General features: G+C 44.3%; 1 protein-coding gene across 1 annotated transcript in view; it reads right to left on the bottom strand.

Moving 5' to 3' along the window:
• PITPNC1 (phosphatidylinositol transfer protein cytoplasmic 1) overlaps nucleotides 1-19,060 on the bottom strand; it is a 198,374-nt gene that overhangs the window by 80,054 nt on the left and 99,260 nt on the right. The window contains exons 3-4 of the mRNA XM_084837463.1: nucleotides 18,375-18,463; nucleotides 9,216-9,223 (exon numbers count right to left, since the gene is read on the bottom strand). Coding sequence (XP_084693589.1) covers nucleotides 9,216-9,223; nucleotides 18,375-18,463 — 97 coding nt within the window. The remainder of the gene's footprint in view (nucleotides 1-9,215; nucleotides 9,224-18,374; nucleotides 18,464-19,060) is intronic.

Here is a 19,060-nt window from a genome sequence, read left to right on the forward strand (position 1 = left end):
TTCCCTGGATGGAGGTGGAAGAGAAAAGCAGCCATGGAAAACTCATAGCCGCAGTTAGATTTTTAATTCACTACAGACGCCCTCTTAAAAAGAAAAAGAAAAAAAGGGGCTATTTTTAGTGTGATGATTGATTAGTGTTGCCATAGCAATATGAAGCAACATGAAGAATGTGGCATAATGTAAGTAAGCCAAGACAAGTGCCAAAGAATTAAAGACACAGGATACAAAACATGTGGTGTTTTCCAGTCAGCCTGTGGTGACTGCTACAATAGTAATCTTCCACAGCAATTGCATCTGAGGTGGATGAAGAGATTACAATCTTCTGGGATAAAAATATTGGAGATTAAGCCAGATAACAATATTTCTCCACTCTTTCATCTAAGTAAGAACCAAGCAAAATAATGCTTCACCTCATTTCACTGTGCTATGGAAACCTTTTACAGAAAATCCAAACAGATGCTGAAGATATCCCACATTGCTCTGGCCTTTAGAAACATTAATTCTGAATCACTGGAAATTATTTTAGGTCAAATAATAAACCCGGTTCTTTTCCATACATTCACAGAAAAAAGAAAAGCTAACTCTGCTTCTGCACTAGCTGTTTTCTCCAGAATGGACATAATTTATTCACACAGTTTTTATGGAGAATGCAGAGAAATTTGTTGCCAAACAGGGTTTTCTACGTTGTCCGCCTCTCTTTTCTCAGATCTGATTTGCGGCAAATTATTTGGTCTGAACACTCAATGGCAGGCAGCACTTCCCCGTCCAGTGTGGGCTGGCAAAGCACTATTAAGGCTCTTCAGGACCATTGACACTTTAATTGGTGGCTTCCTCCTTGTTCCATTCTTTTAGAAGTGGCTTCTGCCCTGCAATTACTTGCTTTCTGTTCTCTCGTGTGTCACCAGCACATTTGCTAGTTAGAGGAGGCACTGTAGGAAATTCAAGCCAGGATGTGAACACCATGAACCAGAATCTATTTGATCCTGAGTCAAGTGATCCAGAAGAGCCAGTCTTGACCACTGACTGTTACACAGCAGCAAAGCTTGCTGAATTCTCTCAATCTAGGCAACTTCTCTGTGAAGGAAACCACTCAGCTACCCTCTCTGCTTTGAGGCTGTCCCCCTGCTTGCTTCCCTGCTATCTTGTGCCTCACTTATCTGCCTTTTGGTTGGTTCTGAGATATCCTACCCTGTTGTGCTCTTCAGCCATAGGACTGGAGGCACTGGTTTGGGCTATTTTCTGGGCTACACATACATCTTCTCTGCCCACCTATTCTGCTTTTGCCTTCAGCCCCAAAAACCACTGAGAACCTCGCCCTGCCAGCAGTGACAGATAATTTGGTCTCAGTTATGTAGAATCTTTACGGCTGAGCTTCAGAGCTGCAGGATTTATTGTGCCATCCAAATAATAAGGTCATTAATTGCAATTAGGTTAAAATAAATGAAAAGCCATTCCAGCTTTCTGCTAACTCAGACTCTTCTGGAATTATCTGAAGGTGTTGATGCTGTTGTCACTGTTAGAAGGAGCTGAACCCTTGATGCCATCTACAAAAGAAAGTGACTGCCATCAGCTGCTGCTATGGGAAGTGCTGCCTGAAGCATGTTGTCAGGGCTCCATATTCAATCATTCATTCAAGAAAATGTCTATCCTGCTTTTCGGCCCCCCAAAGGGCCACAAGGCAGCTTCCAGATTAAAAATACAAAAACCACAATAAAAATTATGATAGAAAAGCAGACACAATATACAAATTAACTCATTAAAAGAGCAGTGCGAGAAGACATAGGGTGGCCATGTGTCCTCTTTTACAGAGGACTGTCCTCAGTTTGAAGGGCTGTCCAGACCAATTCTGGTTTAAAGATAAAGAACCCTAAGAACTCTTGCCCATCAACACTTTGCACCTGGACAGCAGGCCGAACAGCCAGGCACACAAGGTCACCTGATCACAGCTTTATACACTGTGGTGAGATGTACTATATTCCTATTTAAATTATCATAATAATGTCTACATTTGCATCCATACATATCAATCAGCAAACATATACACATTTATGCAAATTAGTATCCTCTGTTGTTGTTGTTTTTGGTGATGCAATTCCTCTTTTTTGGCAGTTCATAAGTGGCTATCCCATGAGAGGGGCATAAAACAACTGGGTCAGTTTAAAAAAATATATACAGGCAGGTTCATGAAGAAGGAGCAGGTCCTTCAGATAACCTGGCTGCAAGCCTTTCATAGGTAATAATCAGCCCAGAAATACATTTTGAGAAGCAAACACCAGAAACTACTCTGGCTACTGCATTTTGCACCAATTGGGGTTTTCAAACACTCTTCAAGGGCAGTCCCACGTAGCATGCCTTGCAGTAGTCAAATGAGGATGTGACCACTGTGCGTGTGACAGTGGCAAGATCTGCATGATCCCGGAAATGGTGCAGCAGGGTACAAGCCAAAGCTAAGCAAAGGCACCCTTGGCCACTGCTACCACCTGGGAATCCAAGAGCAGGGCTGGGCCCAGGAGCACCCCCAAACTGCAGACTTGATGGGGGTGCAATCCCATCCAGCAGAGCAATATCTTCAAGCCAAGATAAGCTCTACTGGTGATCAAAATTGCACCACCTTCTGGGACCCCACCCACCAGGTAAGAATGGAGCCATTGTAAAATGGTGCCGAGTCCCATCTCCACAGGACACCCCAGCATTATACCAAAGTTAAGGTATCAAAAGTCCAGCAGAAACCAACAGGGACACATTCTACCTATCCAGTTCCCAGCATAGACTGTCTACCAAGGCAACCAAAGCTGTTTTATTCTAAGACTAAACCCAGGCCTGAATCCTGACTGGAAAGGATCCAAGTCATCCAAGAAAGCCTGGAGTTAAGAAACCGCTACTTGGTCAAGTATATGCCGATGCAGACGGACACTGCAGGTTGGTGCTGACATCGCAGAAACAACACGTACTTTCCCCAGGACCTTTGCTATTGCACCGGTGTTAACTCATCACTGCTCTGCTAATCAAAAATGGGCACAATACTTTGGGGCCGCAGTGGGGATGATATTCCTGATGTGATATATCTTTGGTATTATATGTGAACAAACTTTTACTTTGATTTGTAAAGCTGCCCAATGCATCCTGGCCCTTTCCTTTTCACCATGCTTCTCCAGTTCTTGCTAACTAGCCTGTATCATAATATGCAAGTGGGGAAGAATCATCTACCAAGGCACCCAGGTTTCCTTATCTAAATTTGCAAGATTCTGGGTGGGAATTCAAGGGTTCTAGCCCTTGTTACTGCCACTGATATTGGCAGAATAGTTACAACGGATGTTGAGTCATTAATTAAAATGCAGCCTACGTAGTCTATTGTTTTGGAGTGTCTAATATGGCATAGTAACCTAGTTTTATCAGAAAGTGTTGCTTCTAAGGAAGGTAATGGAGCAGCTGAGTTTCTTTAACAGTAGAACGGAAAATGACTCAGCTTTAGCCATCAGGAAATCGAGCAAGCAAGCATACACCATTTCCTGAGACAGAACTGCTAGGAAGAGGTTGTGTTTGATATTTGTTCATTGCACATATCTCAAACTTTTCAACCCTTTAAAGGTAAATAGATTTATTTTAGACTAAGCTTGGAAGCCTCTGCTTCGTGATTGAGCGCAGAATTCCTGATACATTCTCTCCAGCGGATTCACCATCAAAGGCACATATAATAGACAAGCATTTTCCCATGATGCTCTGAGCCTTTGATTAGAATTCACCAACTGTCTGTCTACTCAGTATTTTACATAATCAATTTTTAAAAATATGATTTTTTGTGGCTGTTACCAAAAACACTTAATAATATCACATTTTAGGTCTGATCATATAGTACAGAAGTAAATAAAAATTTGAAGTTACTGACCTTACATTGACAACAAAGCCAAGAGGGAATTTTTCTCGCCTGCAAACTACACAGTAGCCCCAAACTACCTAACCCTAACTCTTTTAAACCTTTCTTCTTCATCATAATCATTATTCATGATGATTGAAAGCAAGTCACTGTGCATAAAATATATTCTGATTACTGCCAAAACCCAATCAGTTGCAGATGGTTAATACAGAAGATAACAGAGTAGCCTGTCCTCAGTACTGGGGTGAGCCAAATGGGCAGACCGCTGTGCTCAAAGCTCCACTCATTTCAAAGAATAGGAAGACCAAACTGACAAGGATCAAAGCTGGATCAGAGCTTCAAAAAAACCTCTTTGGGCCAAGGGAAACACCCTCTGCATGGTCTCCAGTTCAATCCCTGGCATTTCCAAATATGCGATCTCAAGTCATAAGGTTAGACAAAGACCTGGGAGCCCTGCTGCTAGTCAGAGTGGTAGGCAATAGTCAGCTAGATGGGCCTATAGTCTGATTCAGTATAAGGCCTTTCCTGAAGCAGGACTCTCCTCAGAGAGAAGCATCAGCCTGGCCCTCTGGAGAGCTGTGCTGGCCGTTTTCCTGCTGCAGCATTTGCCACAGCAGGAGAATTGCTGGTGGGACTCTCTGGAGCAACCACCTGCTCAGTGCCTCACTCTGAGGGGCCCTTCTTCAGAATGAGGCATTGGGCCTGGCTGGCCTCAGTGGGCAGGTGGTCGTGGGCAACCTCTCTGTGGTGGATGGATGGAGTGAAGTCTGAAACCCCTCTAGATCCACCCACCACCTAAGGTTCCCTGTCTCATGGGAAAGTTGGCCCTGAAAATCATGCTGTTTGCATAAAGCAGAACAGAAAGTTGTTTATCTTGTTTAGCAGGTGGGTAAACTTGTCACTTCCTGGCATATAGAAGGGGAAGAAATGGAAGCAGTGACAGATTTTATTTTCTTGGGCTCCAAGATCACTGCAGACGGTGACTGTAGCCATGAAATTAAAAGACGCTTGCTCCTTGGGAGGAAAGCTATGGCAAACCTAGACAGCATAGTAAGAAGCAGAGACATCACCTTGCCGACAAAGGTCCGTATCATCAAAGCTATGGTTTTCCCAGTAGCAACGTATGGCTGTGAGAGCTGGACTATAAGGAAGGCTGAGCGCTGAAGAATGGATGCTTTCGAACTGTGGTGCTGGAGAAGACTCTTACAAGTCCCCTGGACTGCAAGGAGGTCCAATCAGTCCATCCTAAAGGAAATCAACCCTGAGTGCTCATTGGAAGGACAGATACTGAAGCTGAAGCTCGAATATTTTGGCCACCTAATGCGAAGAGAAAAGTCACTAGAAAAGACCCTGATGCTGGGAAAGATTGAAGGTAAAAGGAGAGAAGGGGACGGCAGAGGATGAGATGGTCCATGGGGTCCATCTATGGTCCATGGGGTCACGAAGAGTCGGACACAACTTAACGACTGAACAACAACAACAAACTTGTCACTACCTAATTCCAAAACAATTTCATTAATAAAAACACTTGAACAGAATGGCACAACTACATTGATTAACACCTCAAATTGTGTGGATATGGTCTGAGAAAGCACTGTCAATCAATGTAATTCCATTCTCATTAATGCAACCTCAATATAAGTTTAGAGACAATCTATTTTTTTAGAAGTGAAGACTTTCATTAACATTTGCAGCTTCTACTTGCAAACCAAAATACCTTTGTTATGTCAAAAGTAAAGGTGTCCCCAACCAGTCATGTCTGACTCTAGGGTGCGGTGCTCATCCCCGTTTCTAAGCCGAAGAGCCAGCGCTGTCCGAAGACGCTTCCGTGGTCATGTGGCCGGCATGACTGAACACCGAGGTGCACAGAACGCTGCTACCTTTCCCGCCGAGGCGGTACCTATTTATCTACTTGCAATTTCTTGCTTTCGAACTGCTAGGTTGGCAGGAGCTGGGACTGAAGACGAGAGCTCACTCCGTCATGCAGCACTCGGGTCTCGAACTGCTGTCCTGCCGACCTTCCGGTCTGCAGTTCAGCATCTTAACCACTAAGCCACCGCGGCTCTTTGTTATGTCAACCGATATATATTTTTCTATGTTGTCTGCCCATCTATATTAATGCATCGTTTAGTAATTGCCTACAAAGGCAAGTCACTAAACTACCAATTATTAATTTCAGAGTAAAACTCTGCCTTAATTCAAACAAATAATTTTCAAGTGTAGTTGAACAGATTCAACATGGTACCTATTCCACACCTTAGCTTTGCCATCAGTTTCTCTGGAAGTGTGGCAAACCAGGATTTTTCATGGCTCCATTTTAAAACGTTTCCTTCCTTTAGAAAGAAATACAAGAATTCAGAGAACTGGACTCATCCCTGGTTATAATGCATTTTATAGCATTCTGTAAAGATTAGATTTAAAATCATGATTGAGATTTAAAAACCTCTTATGTATAAAAACTAATAATGTACAGTCAACTAATGTAAGGGAGTTACACAACCGCTAGGATATTTTCAGGCTTGGGTTTTAGTGAATCTCAAAAGAAAGAGAGTTTAATAGCTATATATAACCTCTTTATATACACTTGGCATTTGAACATGACATGACTATAGCCATGGTACATCGATGGTACTGGTAAAAGTATGGTCTCTGTTGGCCTTAGTGGTTGCTTGGCAACACAGTTCCTAAGGGAAGTAGAATCATCTATCGGCAACAATCAGAAGGCAAAGACCCTGGTAGAACCTGCTCAATGTGCTGCTAACATCCAACACTTCTCATGAGATGAGCTCCTGCATTCTGTATCAGCTGCAGCCTTTAACCCAGGGGTTCCCAATCTTTTTGGGTCGGTGGACACATTTGGAATTTTGAGAGAATGTTGTGGGTACTCCCGTGGTGGGGTGGGGGGCTTACCCAAATGGCTGCCATGGTGGGCATGACCAGTCACATGACTTTCTCAGAAGGCCAAGAGGCAAGACTAAAAGAAAAGTAACTTGCCCAAGATCCAAAGTACAAAGCAGAGGTGAAGTCTGAGCATTAAAACACAAAACCACTCTTTGAAACCCAAATACAGATAGTACTGGAGGGCAGCCCTTCACTTTGCAGCATGCCAGCCTCTCCATTAAAAAAGTAATTAAATTTATTTAAAGAAATAAAAATCAGAAGGGCAGGGAGCCTGGTAAGCACGAAGAGCGGTGTCCATGGATACATTTGGTGCCCATGGGCACCACGTTGGATACCCCAACTTTAAACAGTCTCCAATGGCAACTCCTTCACTGTTGACATTCAACACTGTATTTGCACATGGTCTTGCCCAGTAGCCTTATACATACACTTTGAACAACAGCAAGAACAAAATAGATCTTGTGGATCCATTCAGGGAACATCCTCATGGACAGAGGAAGAAATTATTAATAATTGCTGAAGCACCCCCTTGGACCAATGTGGGTCTTGGACCATTCTGCCAGGAATAAGCGAACTACATGTGAGTGGTTCCACAAATACTTTCCAAGACCCACATTTGTGTTATCAATTATAATTACAATACTTAATGTTTGTATAATGCACTTCATACACAGTATCTCAGAAGTCCTTATGATAATCCAGTAACGTTGGTGAGTTTTGCTATCAGCATTTTGCAAATGGGGGGCTGAGGCTAATAACATGTAGCTTGCCTATGGTCACCTAAGTTCATGCCAGAGGCAAGATTCAAACAGGGGACTTCCTGATTTGTATACTTCAGATTTTTTATCCTGCTGTTCTGTCTCAATGAGGCATTCAAGGCTCACAACCAATTTATAAACCATCGGAAAAAAGACAAAAGTCATCAAATATAGAACAAAATCTAAAAACAGGAAGAAAAGAAACTACAAACAAAACAGCAGATAATACCAACAAAGCAAGGGAGCAAAATAGGTATCAAAAATATATGCCTAAAGGCCTGCTGGAACACAAAATGTCTTTAGCCTGGAATGGAATGCCATTAGGGAAGGGGTCAAACAGATTTCCTGGGGCAGAGCATTCCAAAGCTGGGGTGGGGAGCCCAATGAAGGCCCTACCTATCCCACATTCCTATCAAATGAGCCTCAGATATTGGTGGGACATAAAACAGTCCTCTTCCAGTGATCTCTAGGAACAGATAGATTCATATGGTAAGAGGTGGTCCTTCAAGCATCCTGGTCCTAAGCCTTTTAAGACTTCAAAGGTAATAATCAGCACTTTGAACTGGGCTCAGAACTAGCCTGGGAGCCAGTGAAGATATTACTACAAAGGAATCACATGGTCTTGGTAACTGGCTCTGTTCAAAGGCCTTGCATTCTGTACCAGCATTCCTGACACTCTTCAAAATCAGACCAAAGTAAAGCATATTACAGTAATCCAACTGTGATGTAAGTAAGTCCTGTAGGACCATGGCCAGATCTGCTTTTCTCAGAAATAGGTACAACTAATGCACCAGGCTCGAGGGGGCAAAAGCAGTCCTGGTCACAGCCACCTCCTGAATGTCCAGGATCAACGCTGTGCCAAGGAGCACTCCCAAGCCCTATACCAGATTCTTCACAGGGAGTGCAACTGCACTCAGATGTTGTATCCCCATTGCTGAAATGGAAGGCCTACTAAACAAGAGCATGTCTGTCTTGGATTAAGCTTCAGTTTGATCACATTGTAGCTCACTTCAGACATGACTAATTCAACGAAGGCCCACCATACCGTCATTCGACTTAATCAAACAATGTTCTTGGTTAGACTACTCTACAGAAAGAACTGCCTTTGTTACAGAACCACATCTCTACCAATTTTGTAGCCTAAAGAAAGTTGAGTAGAAGGTTATTCTGTTCAGAACAGACCACATGTAACTATATTGGTGTCTCTTATGTATGACATTCTTTAATCCAGTTCTTCTCCTCCTTTCTGGGCACTGAGCCCAAATTTGTTTAATTCTGTTTGGAGATGGCAGAGTTTTCCAGACACTGATTGATGGCCATTTTATAAGTTAATAAAAGATAAAATAAAAACTGTCTCTTGGCTACCAGCAATCACCAGCACTTTAAAGGCCTTGTCCTTTTTTTTTTTTTAACATTTTTATAGAGGCTTCTTCTCTATTACAGCTACTGGATAACAAAATATATCAAGTGTCTGAAATTATCATAATATTAAGTTAAATAATTGATCAGATCCTCTTAAGATTAGCTGCAATATCCTTCCCCAAATATATACAAGAAAGATCCCTCTTCTATTGAGCATTAGAATCACCATGAAAGAACACACTTTGCAACCTGTTGCTTAGCTTCATTACAGCCTCTCTCAGAATTAATTAGCATGGCAAAGAGTAATAAGCAAAACTTACCGTGTATTCTGATCCAAGTTTGTTCAATGGAAAGAGAAGAAAAGGAAAAATAATGGCATAATTACTTTATTGTTCATAGTGCTTTAATTAAAACGCAAAGATACATTAATAATTGTGCTAACATGCATAGCGTACTCGGGCAGTATGTCTAATTGTTTCATAGCTTGTGGGAGATGGAAGCTAGGGAATGGACAACAGGAGCACCAGACATTCCTGCATAATCTTGCTCTTCTGCCCCTCCCCATGAGCAGTTAAGGTCAGAAGGTTGCATCTCATCTGAAAATGGCTTGGGCTTTATGACTGGGAGGGGACAAATGTTAGGATTTTGATGTAGAACACATGAAAAAATGAAAATATATACACACACTTTTAAAAAGCCTGTTCCATAGATGTCGGGCAAGCAGCTTGTTTTTATTTTATCTTACATGTATCCTAGCTATCTCTCAGTGCAGGAATACTCCACTTTTTGCTTTCATATATAAGCAGGACTCCAGTGAGGTCAAATTCAGCAAAACACATAATTGTTCAGATTGGACCTAAACAGATAGAGTATCAGTATGCTAATGAATCTATGTCAAACACTGTCCTTACAGGAGAACACAATGTTAGACATACTCCTTAGAGGATTTAAATCACCATTCCATATCTGCATTTAATTGTTGCAATTATATTTTTGTCTGATAAATTTAGTTACATGTGAATTAAATTCTTGGCAATACATTTATTTTCCTGCAAGGCTGGTGTTCTAGAATTCCTACACCTCTCCCCCCCTCCAAGGGGATGTTAGAGGGTTATGCCAACATACTAAATAGATAATACAAGCGGAAAGATGACGAAATTGTGTGTGCATTGGGGGTGGGAGGGAGAGAAGTTTGAGAGGCAAAGGACTCATTATTCTTACCCCTTTCCTTTGTCTCACAACAAATTTATTGTTGGAAGGGGGGAACTGAGCTCAGAGACAGGGCCCTGAGCAGTCCCCACAATTTACCCCTTCTACCCAGCATTTATTGTGGAGATAAAGGAAAGGCTCAACCCTCCTTTGTGGGAAGCGAACTGGACTTGCCTCAGAGACAATATGCCAAAGCCATTGTTGGGGGAGGATGTGCCCTCTCTGAACCTCATTCTCCCCTCATTTCCTGCAGTGGCTTTGGCAGCAAGCAGAGGGGTCAATCTCTCTGTTGAGGGGAGGAGGGGGGACTGGGCATGAGAATAGCTCCATGACCCAAACGCTGACAGCACACAGCCAAAGCCTCCCCAAAGTCATTCTGCCTGAAGAAACCACTGGAAGCTGCTTTGCACCAGGCCTGACTCTTGGTTCTCTAGCCCAGTATTGTCTCTTCTGATTGGCAGCTGCCCTCCAAGGTCCCGCTCTCAGGCAGACGTCTTCCATAGCACTTGCTACACTCCAGTCTTTTTTAAATGGAGATGCCGGGGATCAAACCTGGGACCATCTGCATGCAAAGCATGTGCTCTACCAGCGTGCTACCTTCCCATGGTGAACCTGAGGAATCTGGTGCTGCAGTCTGCAAGCTCTCATAATACAATGATAGCTTCTCCAGTCTCATCCCATCTGGCAACTCAGGGGAAACGGATAGTGGGAGCAGCCTGGGAGACTCTATGAACTGAGAGCTCTCCAGAGTTTGTTGCAGCCTCTCCGGAGTCTCCCCAACAGCTCCTTGTGTTGACTGCAACTCACTTCCCCCAGTCAACCCAATTCCCCTGCCCCCTGTAGATTCAGGGATAGTCCCAGTGCCATGAGAGATGGGAACAAGCGCAATCCACACCTAAAACAGTTGGTGAGAGAAGGGGTTTCAACTCTCCACTCTTTTCCTGCAAGAAGAGTGGGGTCTACTAACATGTTTCCTCCCCTCCATTTGGGTCCCACAGATCAGATTTAGTTGTGATCCCATAAACAATTATTTGCACTAAAGTCTAACACAGAGGTGGGCATAAAATAGATGTCCAGATGTTTTGTTCAACTCCCAGCATCCCTGATCATAGGCCATGCTGGCAGGGGGCTTCTAGGAGTTGATTACCAAAATATTTATTTATTAAATTTCTATACTGCCTAATAGCCAAAACATCTGGAGATCTACTTTCTGTCCACCCCTGTTCTAATCTATGCCCAACTGTGACCCTCATATGAGCTAAGGCCCTTACTGTGAGCCATGGCAGCTTTGAACTGGACTTTAAAACCCCACTCAAAAGTGCTGGATAAGGAGGTCCTATCTCCTCCTTGTAAAACCCTATGACAGCCTTCCTCAATCTGGTGCCCTCCAGGTGTTTTGGATTTTAACCCCTATCAGCCCCAGCCAGCATGACTGATGGTCAGGAATGCTGGGAGTTGTCGTCCAAAACATTTGGAATGCACCAGGTTGGGGACGGCTGCCCTATGATGTAATAGCCCCTTGTGCAGCACAGCTGTGTACGTTAGCCACAATGGAAATAAGTAATGGCAGCAGTGTGAATTGTAGCAGTTGGATCCTACTTTGCAATCTTATGTGCCTGAGCAGCAGTTTATAGGATTGGGCCATAAGTATCTAACAGCAGATGTTGGCAAAGGATGGAGCAAAGGATGAAGGACAAGATGAAAACAATATAATCTGTGGGTTAGAAGGCTTTTTAATCTCTTAATCTCTTACATTAGAAGTGCTATGGAAAATAGAAACAGAGAAAATTTGGAAAAGAGAACCAGAGAAAACAGCAACAATTTCCAGCAGGGTAGCTGTGTTGCAGCCAAGTTACCCTGATGCATGAAGTGTTATCCTTAGTTGCAGATACAGCTACATATGGTTAGTGGTGGTAGTGGTAGAATTGCAGGCAGTGAGATCAGAGGGAAATTAAATGCACCACTACAGGTACCTGCATGGCTCCATGGTATTCCAGTGTTTTCATGGTTGATTTAGAACAATACTTTCTTAGCTCCTGTCTCCAAAAATTTATTTACCTTAGTTACAGTTATGGCATTTTTATCACCTGGGCTCACAGGCAGGAGGCATTTGAGAAGTTCCACCAGGACCTGAACAACTTTTACCCCGCCACCAACCTGAGTCTAGCCTAATCCAGGCAACAAGTGCACTTTCTGGACACTACTGTGCACTTACATAATGAACATATAGGCACCACTTTGTATCAGAAACCTATTGAGTGCCACATATATCTACATACTTCCAGATGTCATCCAGAACACAACACAAAAACCATTGTCTACAGACAAGCCCTATGGTATAACTGCATCTGTTCTGACTTGTTGGACAGAGACTCACAACTTAAGAATTGACATCAGGCATTTCTTACTATATCCATCCAATGAAATAAAGCAGATCAGCAAGGCCAGACTGCTACCCAGAACAATCTACTGCAGGAGAGACCTAGAAATGCAGGTTGCTTACCTGTAACTGTAGTTCTTCGAGTGGCCATCTGTGCATTCACATATATGGGCTCTGTGCCTGTGCCAAGTCCCATTCAGGAAGCTTCCAAAACTGAGGAACGTTTTGGTGGGAACCCTTCCTCCGCCGTCCACTGCGCATGTCCCAGTGGGTTCCCGCCCGTTCCCTCAGTTCCTTGAGACCACCAATGTGGCCTCAGACCTGAGGGAAACAATTGCGCGTCGGTACCAACATCGAACGCAACATTGACACCGAAGCAGGGATGGTGGGAGTGCTCTGTGAATGCACAGCTGACCACTCGAAGAACTACAGTTACAGATAAGCAACCTGCATTTCTTCTTTGTGGTCTCTGTGCATCACACATATGGGTGATTAACAAGCTAACTTACCGGAGGCGGGTACGTGTCTTAAGCCAAGACTGATGATAGCATGGCTCACCCAAAAGTACAGGCCGAACATGCTTGAATGTCGAGTTTGTAGCGCTTCACAAACATTGACGGTTTCGACCATGTCACTGCCCTGCACAAGTCCGACAGTGGTAAGCCTTGGGTGAAAGCTATAGATGTAGCTACTGCTCCAGTGGAATGTGCTCCAAGGTGATGAGGGCGTTCCAATCCCGACAAATCATAGCCCAAGCCAATGGTTTGCACAATCCAGGAAGCCAGTCTTTGGGAGGAGACAGAAGAACCCCTCTTGGGACCGCCGCAGCAAACGAAAAGTCATTGTGTGGTACGGAGCAATGCTGTCCTAGATTTGTAGAAAGCTAATGCCCTCCTGACATCGAGAGCATGCAATTTCCTTTCCAGGTCAGAAGAAGGGTCTGGGAAGGTCGGTAGTGATGTGGTCTGGTTGACGTGGAAGTCAGAGACCATTTCTGGGAGGAAGTTAATATCTGGCCTAAGGTCAACCTTGTCCTTATGAAAAATCATGTATGGCTGGTCCACCCTCAAGGCATAGAGTTCACTGACACATCTAGAGGACGTGTTGGTGACCAAAAAGGCAACTTTCCACGAGAGTAGGCAAAGGTCTGTTGTGGCCAAAGGTTTGAAGAGCTTCGAGAGGAGAGTGTGTAAAACCACCGAAGAGTCCATTGAGGAACCAAAGTTCAAACTAGAGGGGTCAAGTTCTTTAGACCCCGCAGGAACTGGCTAGTAGTAGGGTAAGTAAAGAGGGAAAAACCATGAACTGGCCCTCTGTAACAAGAAACAGCTGCTAGATAAACTCGTAACGATGAGAGTTTCAATACTTTCTGAAACAAACTATTTAGAAAAAAGAGAACATTCTCCAAAGAAGCCTGAGGAGGATCGAAAACACGAAGTATAGCGAAGGACTGAAAGGACGACCACTTTGCAGCATAGAAATGATGGGCAGCAGGCTTCCTTGCCACATCAAGGATTGCCTGAACTCCAGGTTGAACCCGAGAAGGAGTGATCACTGTTGGATCCTCCAAGCTGTGAGCCTCAATGTGTCAAGATCCGGGGGACGGATCCTGCCTTGGTCCCGAGATATCAGGTTTGGCTCCTGCAGAAGGTGGAGGAATCAGCTTCTCGATAGATGAAGTAAAGTTAGGAACCATGGTTGTCTTGGCCACCAAGGAGCAATGAGAATGCTGTCTGTCCTGTCGAGCACTATCTTCTGCAGCACCTTGAAGAGGAGCAGACACAGCAGAGACAGGTAGAAAAGTTCTCCCCGCCACTGAATCTGGAATACATCGCCCAGAGAGGATCGACCAACCCCTGCTCTTGTACAGAAGTGGGGGCATACGGCATTTACCGGAGTTGCAAACATGCCTGTTGTTGGATTGCCCCAATGCTGGAAGAAGAGATCCAGAATACAAGCCGACATCGGCCACTCTTGAGGAGACTGGCACCTTTGGCTTAGAGTGTCTGCTAAGACACTGTCCTTTCCAGCAATATGAAGAGCACTCAAGAGAATGCCCCACTGAATTGTCCATTGAAAGATGTCCAACGCAAGTTGACAAGTTGTGAAGAGTGCATCCCACCCTGCTTCTGGATGTGCCAGAAGACTGATTTATTATCCGTCAAGACTTGCACATGTCTGCCTTGAAGGTAAGGCTCAAAAGCACGCACTGCTTTCCAGGTTGCAAGAAACTCGAAAAGATTTATGTGGCATGTCTTTTCTTTTGCAGACCATAAACCCTGAGTTCACAACGGACCACAGTGGGCTCCCCATCCGGAAAACAAGGCATCCATTGTCAGGATTCATGTAGGAGGCTGCTGGACAAAAGGCATGCCCCGATCCAAGTTGTATGGCTGCATCCACCAAAGGAGGGATGTTAGCACCCTGTTCAGGATCAAAATGTGACGGCGCTGAGCATCTAAGCTGGAGTCAAAATTTTGGAGCAGTCAATTTTGTAGTGGTCGCATCCAAAGTCTCACCCACTGGACAACCAAGACTGTAGCGGCCATGTGGCCCAATAGAATTTGGATGGTGCGGGCGGTGACCGAGCAACGAGCAAAGACAGTCTCTGTGAGATCCATTAATTGCTTTTGCCGATTCCGAGGGAGGTAAGCACATACAACTGTCAAATCCAATAATGCTCCTATAAACTGGAGGCATTGAGTCAGTTCCAAGGTTGACTTTTCTCTGTTGACATAGAGGCCCAATGCACCCAGAAGTTTCAGAACAATCCTGATGGCATGACAAAGATCCCTCCTCGAATCTGAGACCAGGAGCCAATCGTTGAGATAAGGATAAAGCTTGATGCCTTGCAGCTTCAGGTACGCACACATGACTGTCATGCACTTGGTAAAAACTCTCAGAGCGGTCGCCAGTCCAAATGGCAGGACCTGAAACTGGAACATGTCAGTACCAATGACAAAGCACAGGTATCGATGGTGGGCATCCACAATTGCTATGTGGAAGTAGGCGTCCTTCAGGTCCACGGCGGCAAACCAGACATTCTTTCAAAGAAGAGGGAGGATCGTAGCCAAAGTGATGATTCTGAACCTTCTGGGCTTGATAAACTTGTTCAAGTTCCTTAAATCCATGATGGGGTGAAGGCCTCCATCCCGCTTCGGTACAGTGAAGTACCGGGAGAAGAAACCGTTGTCCAGTTGGAATGGAAGGACTCTCTGAATAGCTCCCTTTTGGAGTAAGGTGGACATCTCCAGAAGGAGGGCCTGCAATGGTGGTGTGACGCAAACCGCCCCCAGGGGGGAAGTGTGAAACTATATCATATAACCCAGAGCAATTATATCCAACACCCAGGTGTCTGATGTTATTTTCTTCCAGGTCAATAGGAAGCGTGTCAGAATGGATCCGAAAAAGGGGGCCTGGGAAAAGTGGGAGCAATGAACGTTGGGGAGTCAAAGTTGGCGCTTTGAAGATGAGTTGATCCTGCCGTAGTCCTGACTAAACTTTGCAGGCTGTTTCTTCTGTTGAGTAGGTTGGTAGCAGTGGTACCAGTCAAACTGCTGTTTAGTCACGTATGGTTGGGGCCGAAACCACTTGCAACCCTTGTACTTTTGTTGCACTGGTAGAGGGCCCAAGCCCATCTTATGAGCGGTTGTCTTCGCTTTCTGGACAGAGTCCATTTGCTCATCTGTCTTTGAACTGAAGAGCCCTTCTCCATCGAAAGGCACGTCTTCTATTTGAGATCTAGCTTCAGGAGTCAACCCTGCAGATCTCAGCCAGGCATGTCTCTTGAGGGCAATGGAACTGACCATCCATTTGGCACTGCAATCCGCACCATGCCTAGAGGTATTAATCTGCTGTCTCAGTAGTTTGACAGCTTTGGAATGGTAGGCCCTGGCAAGTTCCTTTTGATCCTCTGGGAGGTAGGCACAGAGGGAATCGATCTTCTCCCACAAAAATAACTGATATCTGGCCATCATGGCCTGATAATTGGCCATTAAGAGTCCCAAAGCAGCCGTTGAGTACATCCTCCTACCCAGGAGGTCTATTCATCTCCCTTCTTTATCAACAGGTGACGCATGAGATTTCTGCAATCGACCTTGCACCGATGCCACGATAATGGAATTGGGGCATGGATGTAAATACAGGAATGCCGTGTCCTTCTTCTGCACCCTATAAAGGGATTTGAGGCGCTTGGAGCCATGAAGGAGGGGGCTTTCCAAGACTGGAGGGAGACAACGAAGAAAAAAAAAGGATGAGCAAGAAATATAACACAGAAAGAAAGAACCTCCACAATTCTCTTTCTAACAGAGAGGAAGCTCTGAAAGGACTATCCATTATGGCGGTCGAAAGAGAACTGAGGGAATGGGTGGGACTGGAACATGCACAGTGGATGGTGGGGGAAGGGTTCCCACCAAAACGTTCTTCAGCTATGGAAGCTTCCCAAATGGGACTCAGCGCAGATGCAGAGCCCGTAAGTGTGATGCACAGAGACCACGAAGAATAAGAGAAAGTGACAGAACATCACTTGTTATCACCTGTTGATCCCAGCAAAAACTGCACCAATGTTTCATCAAGAATCTGCTGCCCATCCTGGACAATGAGACTTCCCTCTCAAAGGCTTTGGGTGGTAGACTAGTCCTCGCTTGCAGACAGCCCCAAACCGAAAACAGCTACTTACCAGCAACAATGGGTCACATAACAAGAGATACAGAGGGCCTGCAACATAGCCAGATGCCAACTGTGTTCCCATATCTACACTTGCAACACTCTTACAGGATCTAATAATGTCAGACATAACATCAAAGGTTCATTCACCTGCTCATATTCTAATTTGATATATGCTATAATCTGCCAGAAATGCCCTTTTGCATTCTACATAGGATAAACAGACCAATCCTTATGGAGAAGAATCAATGGACATAAATTAGATAACAGCAATGGCAATCTTCAGAAACCAGTAGGATACCATTTCAGTCTACCAGGACACTCTGCTACTGATCTTATGGTTGCCATCCTTGAACAAAAGGATTTCAACGGGAAGCTTCAACTTGAAACTGCTGAATTACAATTAATCAAGAAGTTCAATTCTATTTTGGGGGGTCTGAATAGAAACAATAGTTTCCTGTCCCAAATAACAAATGTTAATTAACCCAGAATTGTTGATTGAGTTGTCATCTATCACTGGTCTTGTGAAGGGTCACTGTGCTCATTTTGCATATATTCAAGCTCTAGGGGCGCAATCCTATGAGATTCGCCCTTGATGCTCAGAAGCCTCCGAAGTCAGAGGCTTATGAGCATCCAATGTAGAGTGGGAGGCATGGTAGAGGCAATTGTTGCCTCTGCCCCATCTCCCATTCTGCAGTTTAGCTAGACAGGCTTTTTTGGCCATCTAGCTGGGGTGCTGTGGGCGGGAGGGAGAGAGGCTGGAGAGGCTTAGGAATACTGAGTAAGCTGACCTCTCCAGTACCCTCCCCACCCAAAGAAACACCCCCTTTACTTCATCTCTGAAATCACTTTTGCAGCCTCGGTGAGGCAGCTGGTGTAGTTCTTTCCACGCCAGCTGCAAGGGAACAGGGGAGGGAGCATGGATTCCTGGGTCTGCTGGATCCAGGAATTCGAAATATCCTATGGCCCCACAGCATGCTGTCTAGGGGCCATAGGATTGAACCCTGAGTTGTCACTGTCTGTACTTTTTGCATTTCATTTTCCTCTGACCCCACTGCTTACATTTTCCCACCCCACTATGTGATTAACACCTGCAACAGAAGATAACACATCACGTTTTTGATGAAGTGGACTCTAGTCCACCAAAGCTTATGCCAAAATAAATTTGTGACATAAAATAATAGAATCCTGTTAAAACTGACATTGCTAGAAAAGACCCACTTACCTGTAATGGTGTATGGATAGTAATTCCATGCCTTTTCTGTAACATAAAATATTTTGGGGACAACAGCTCTTGCCCAGCTTGGTAATTTGCTGCAAAGAGAAACAAAATCTTGGATAACAAGGAAGCTCAATTTCCCCTAAAGAATTAATACCCAGTTGGAACATACAGTGACTTCACATCACGATATGTCTAAGGGAAGAGAAAATTTCTGTGCAAAATGCCAAACATGGGCTTAGGAATTCACATATTGGTTATACAGCAGTATGGGTTGTAACTGTAACATGCTTTGCATGGTTTGTATGCTATTGTGAGCCACAAAGTGGCAGCAGTTGGAGGCATACTCTGCTCTTTTTGCATTACCTCTTCCTTCCTATCCTCTAGTGCAAAAGTATGCCTTCCCACACTGAATGGAATACCATGCTGATATGTAAGGATGTCCCCCCACACTCAGTTAGCCATTTTAAGCTAGCATAATCCAGCCAAAGTTAAGCACTTTTATGTCCCATTGATCTCAGTAAGAAAATTAAGCACATGCTTAAATCTCTCCCACTGAAATCAATGGGACTTTAATGTGCTTACAGTTGACAAGATTGTACCCAGCATGTTTAGCAATATCCCCACTGACACCATCCAATTAGTGTTTACAGCAGCTGCCTTTTTGTCAAACGTCACCCATTTCTGATAGC

Source organism: Heloderma suspectum, chromosome 2 (genome assembly GCF_057233095.1).
Source record: "Heloderma suspectum isolate Gila_16-S chromosome 2, 16-S_ref, whole genome shotgun sequence".
Classification (NCBI taxonomy): Eukaryota; Metazoa; Chordata; class Lepidosauria; order Squamata; family Helodermatidae; genus Heloderma; species Heloderma suspectum.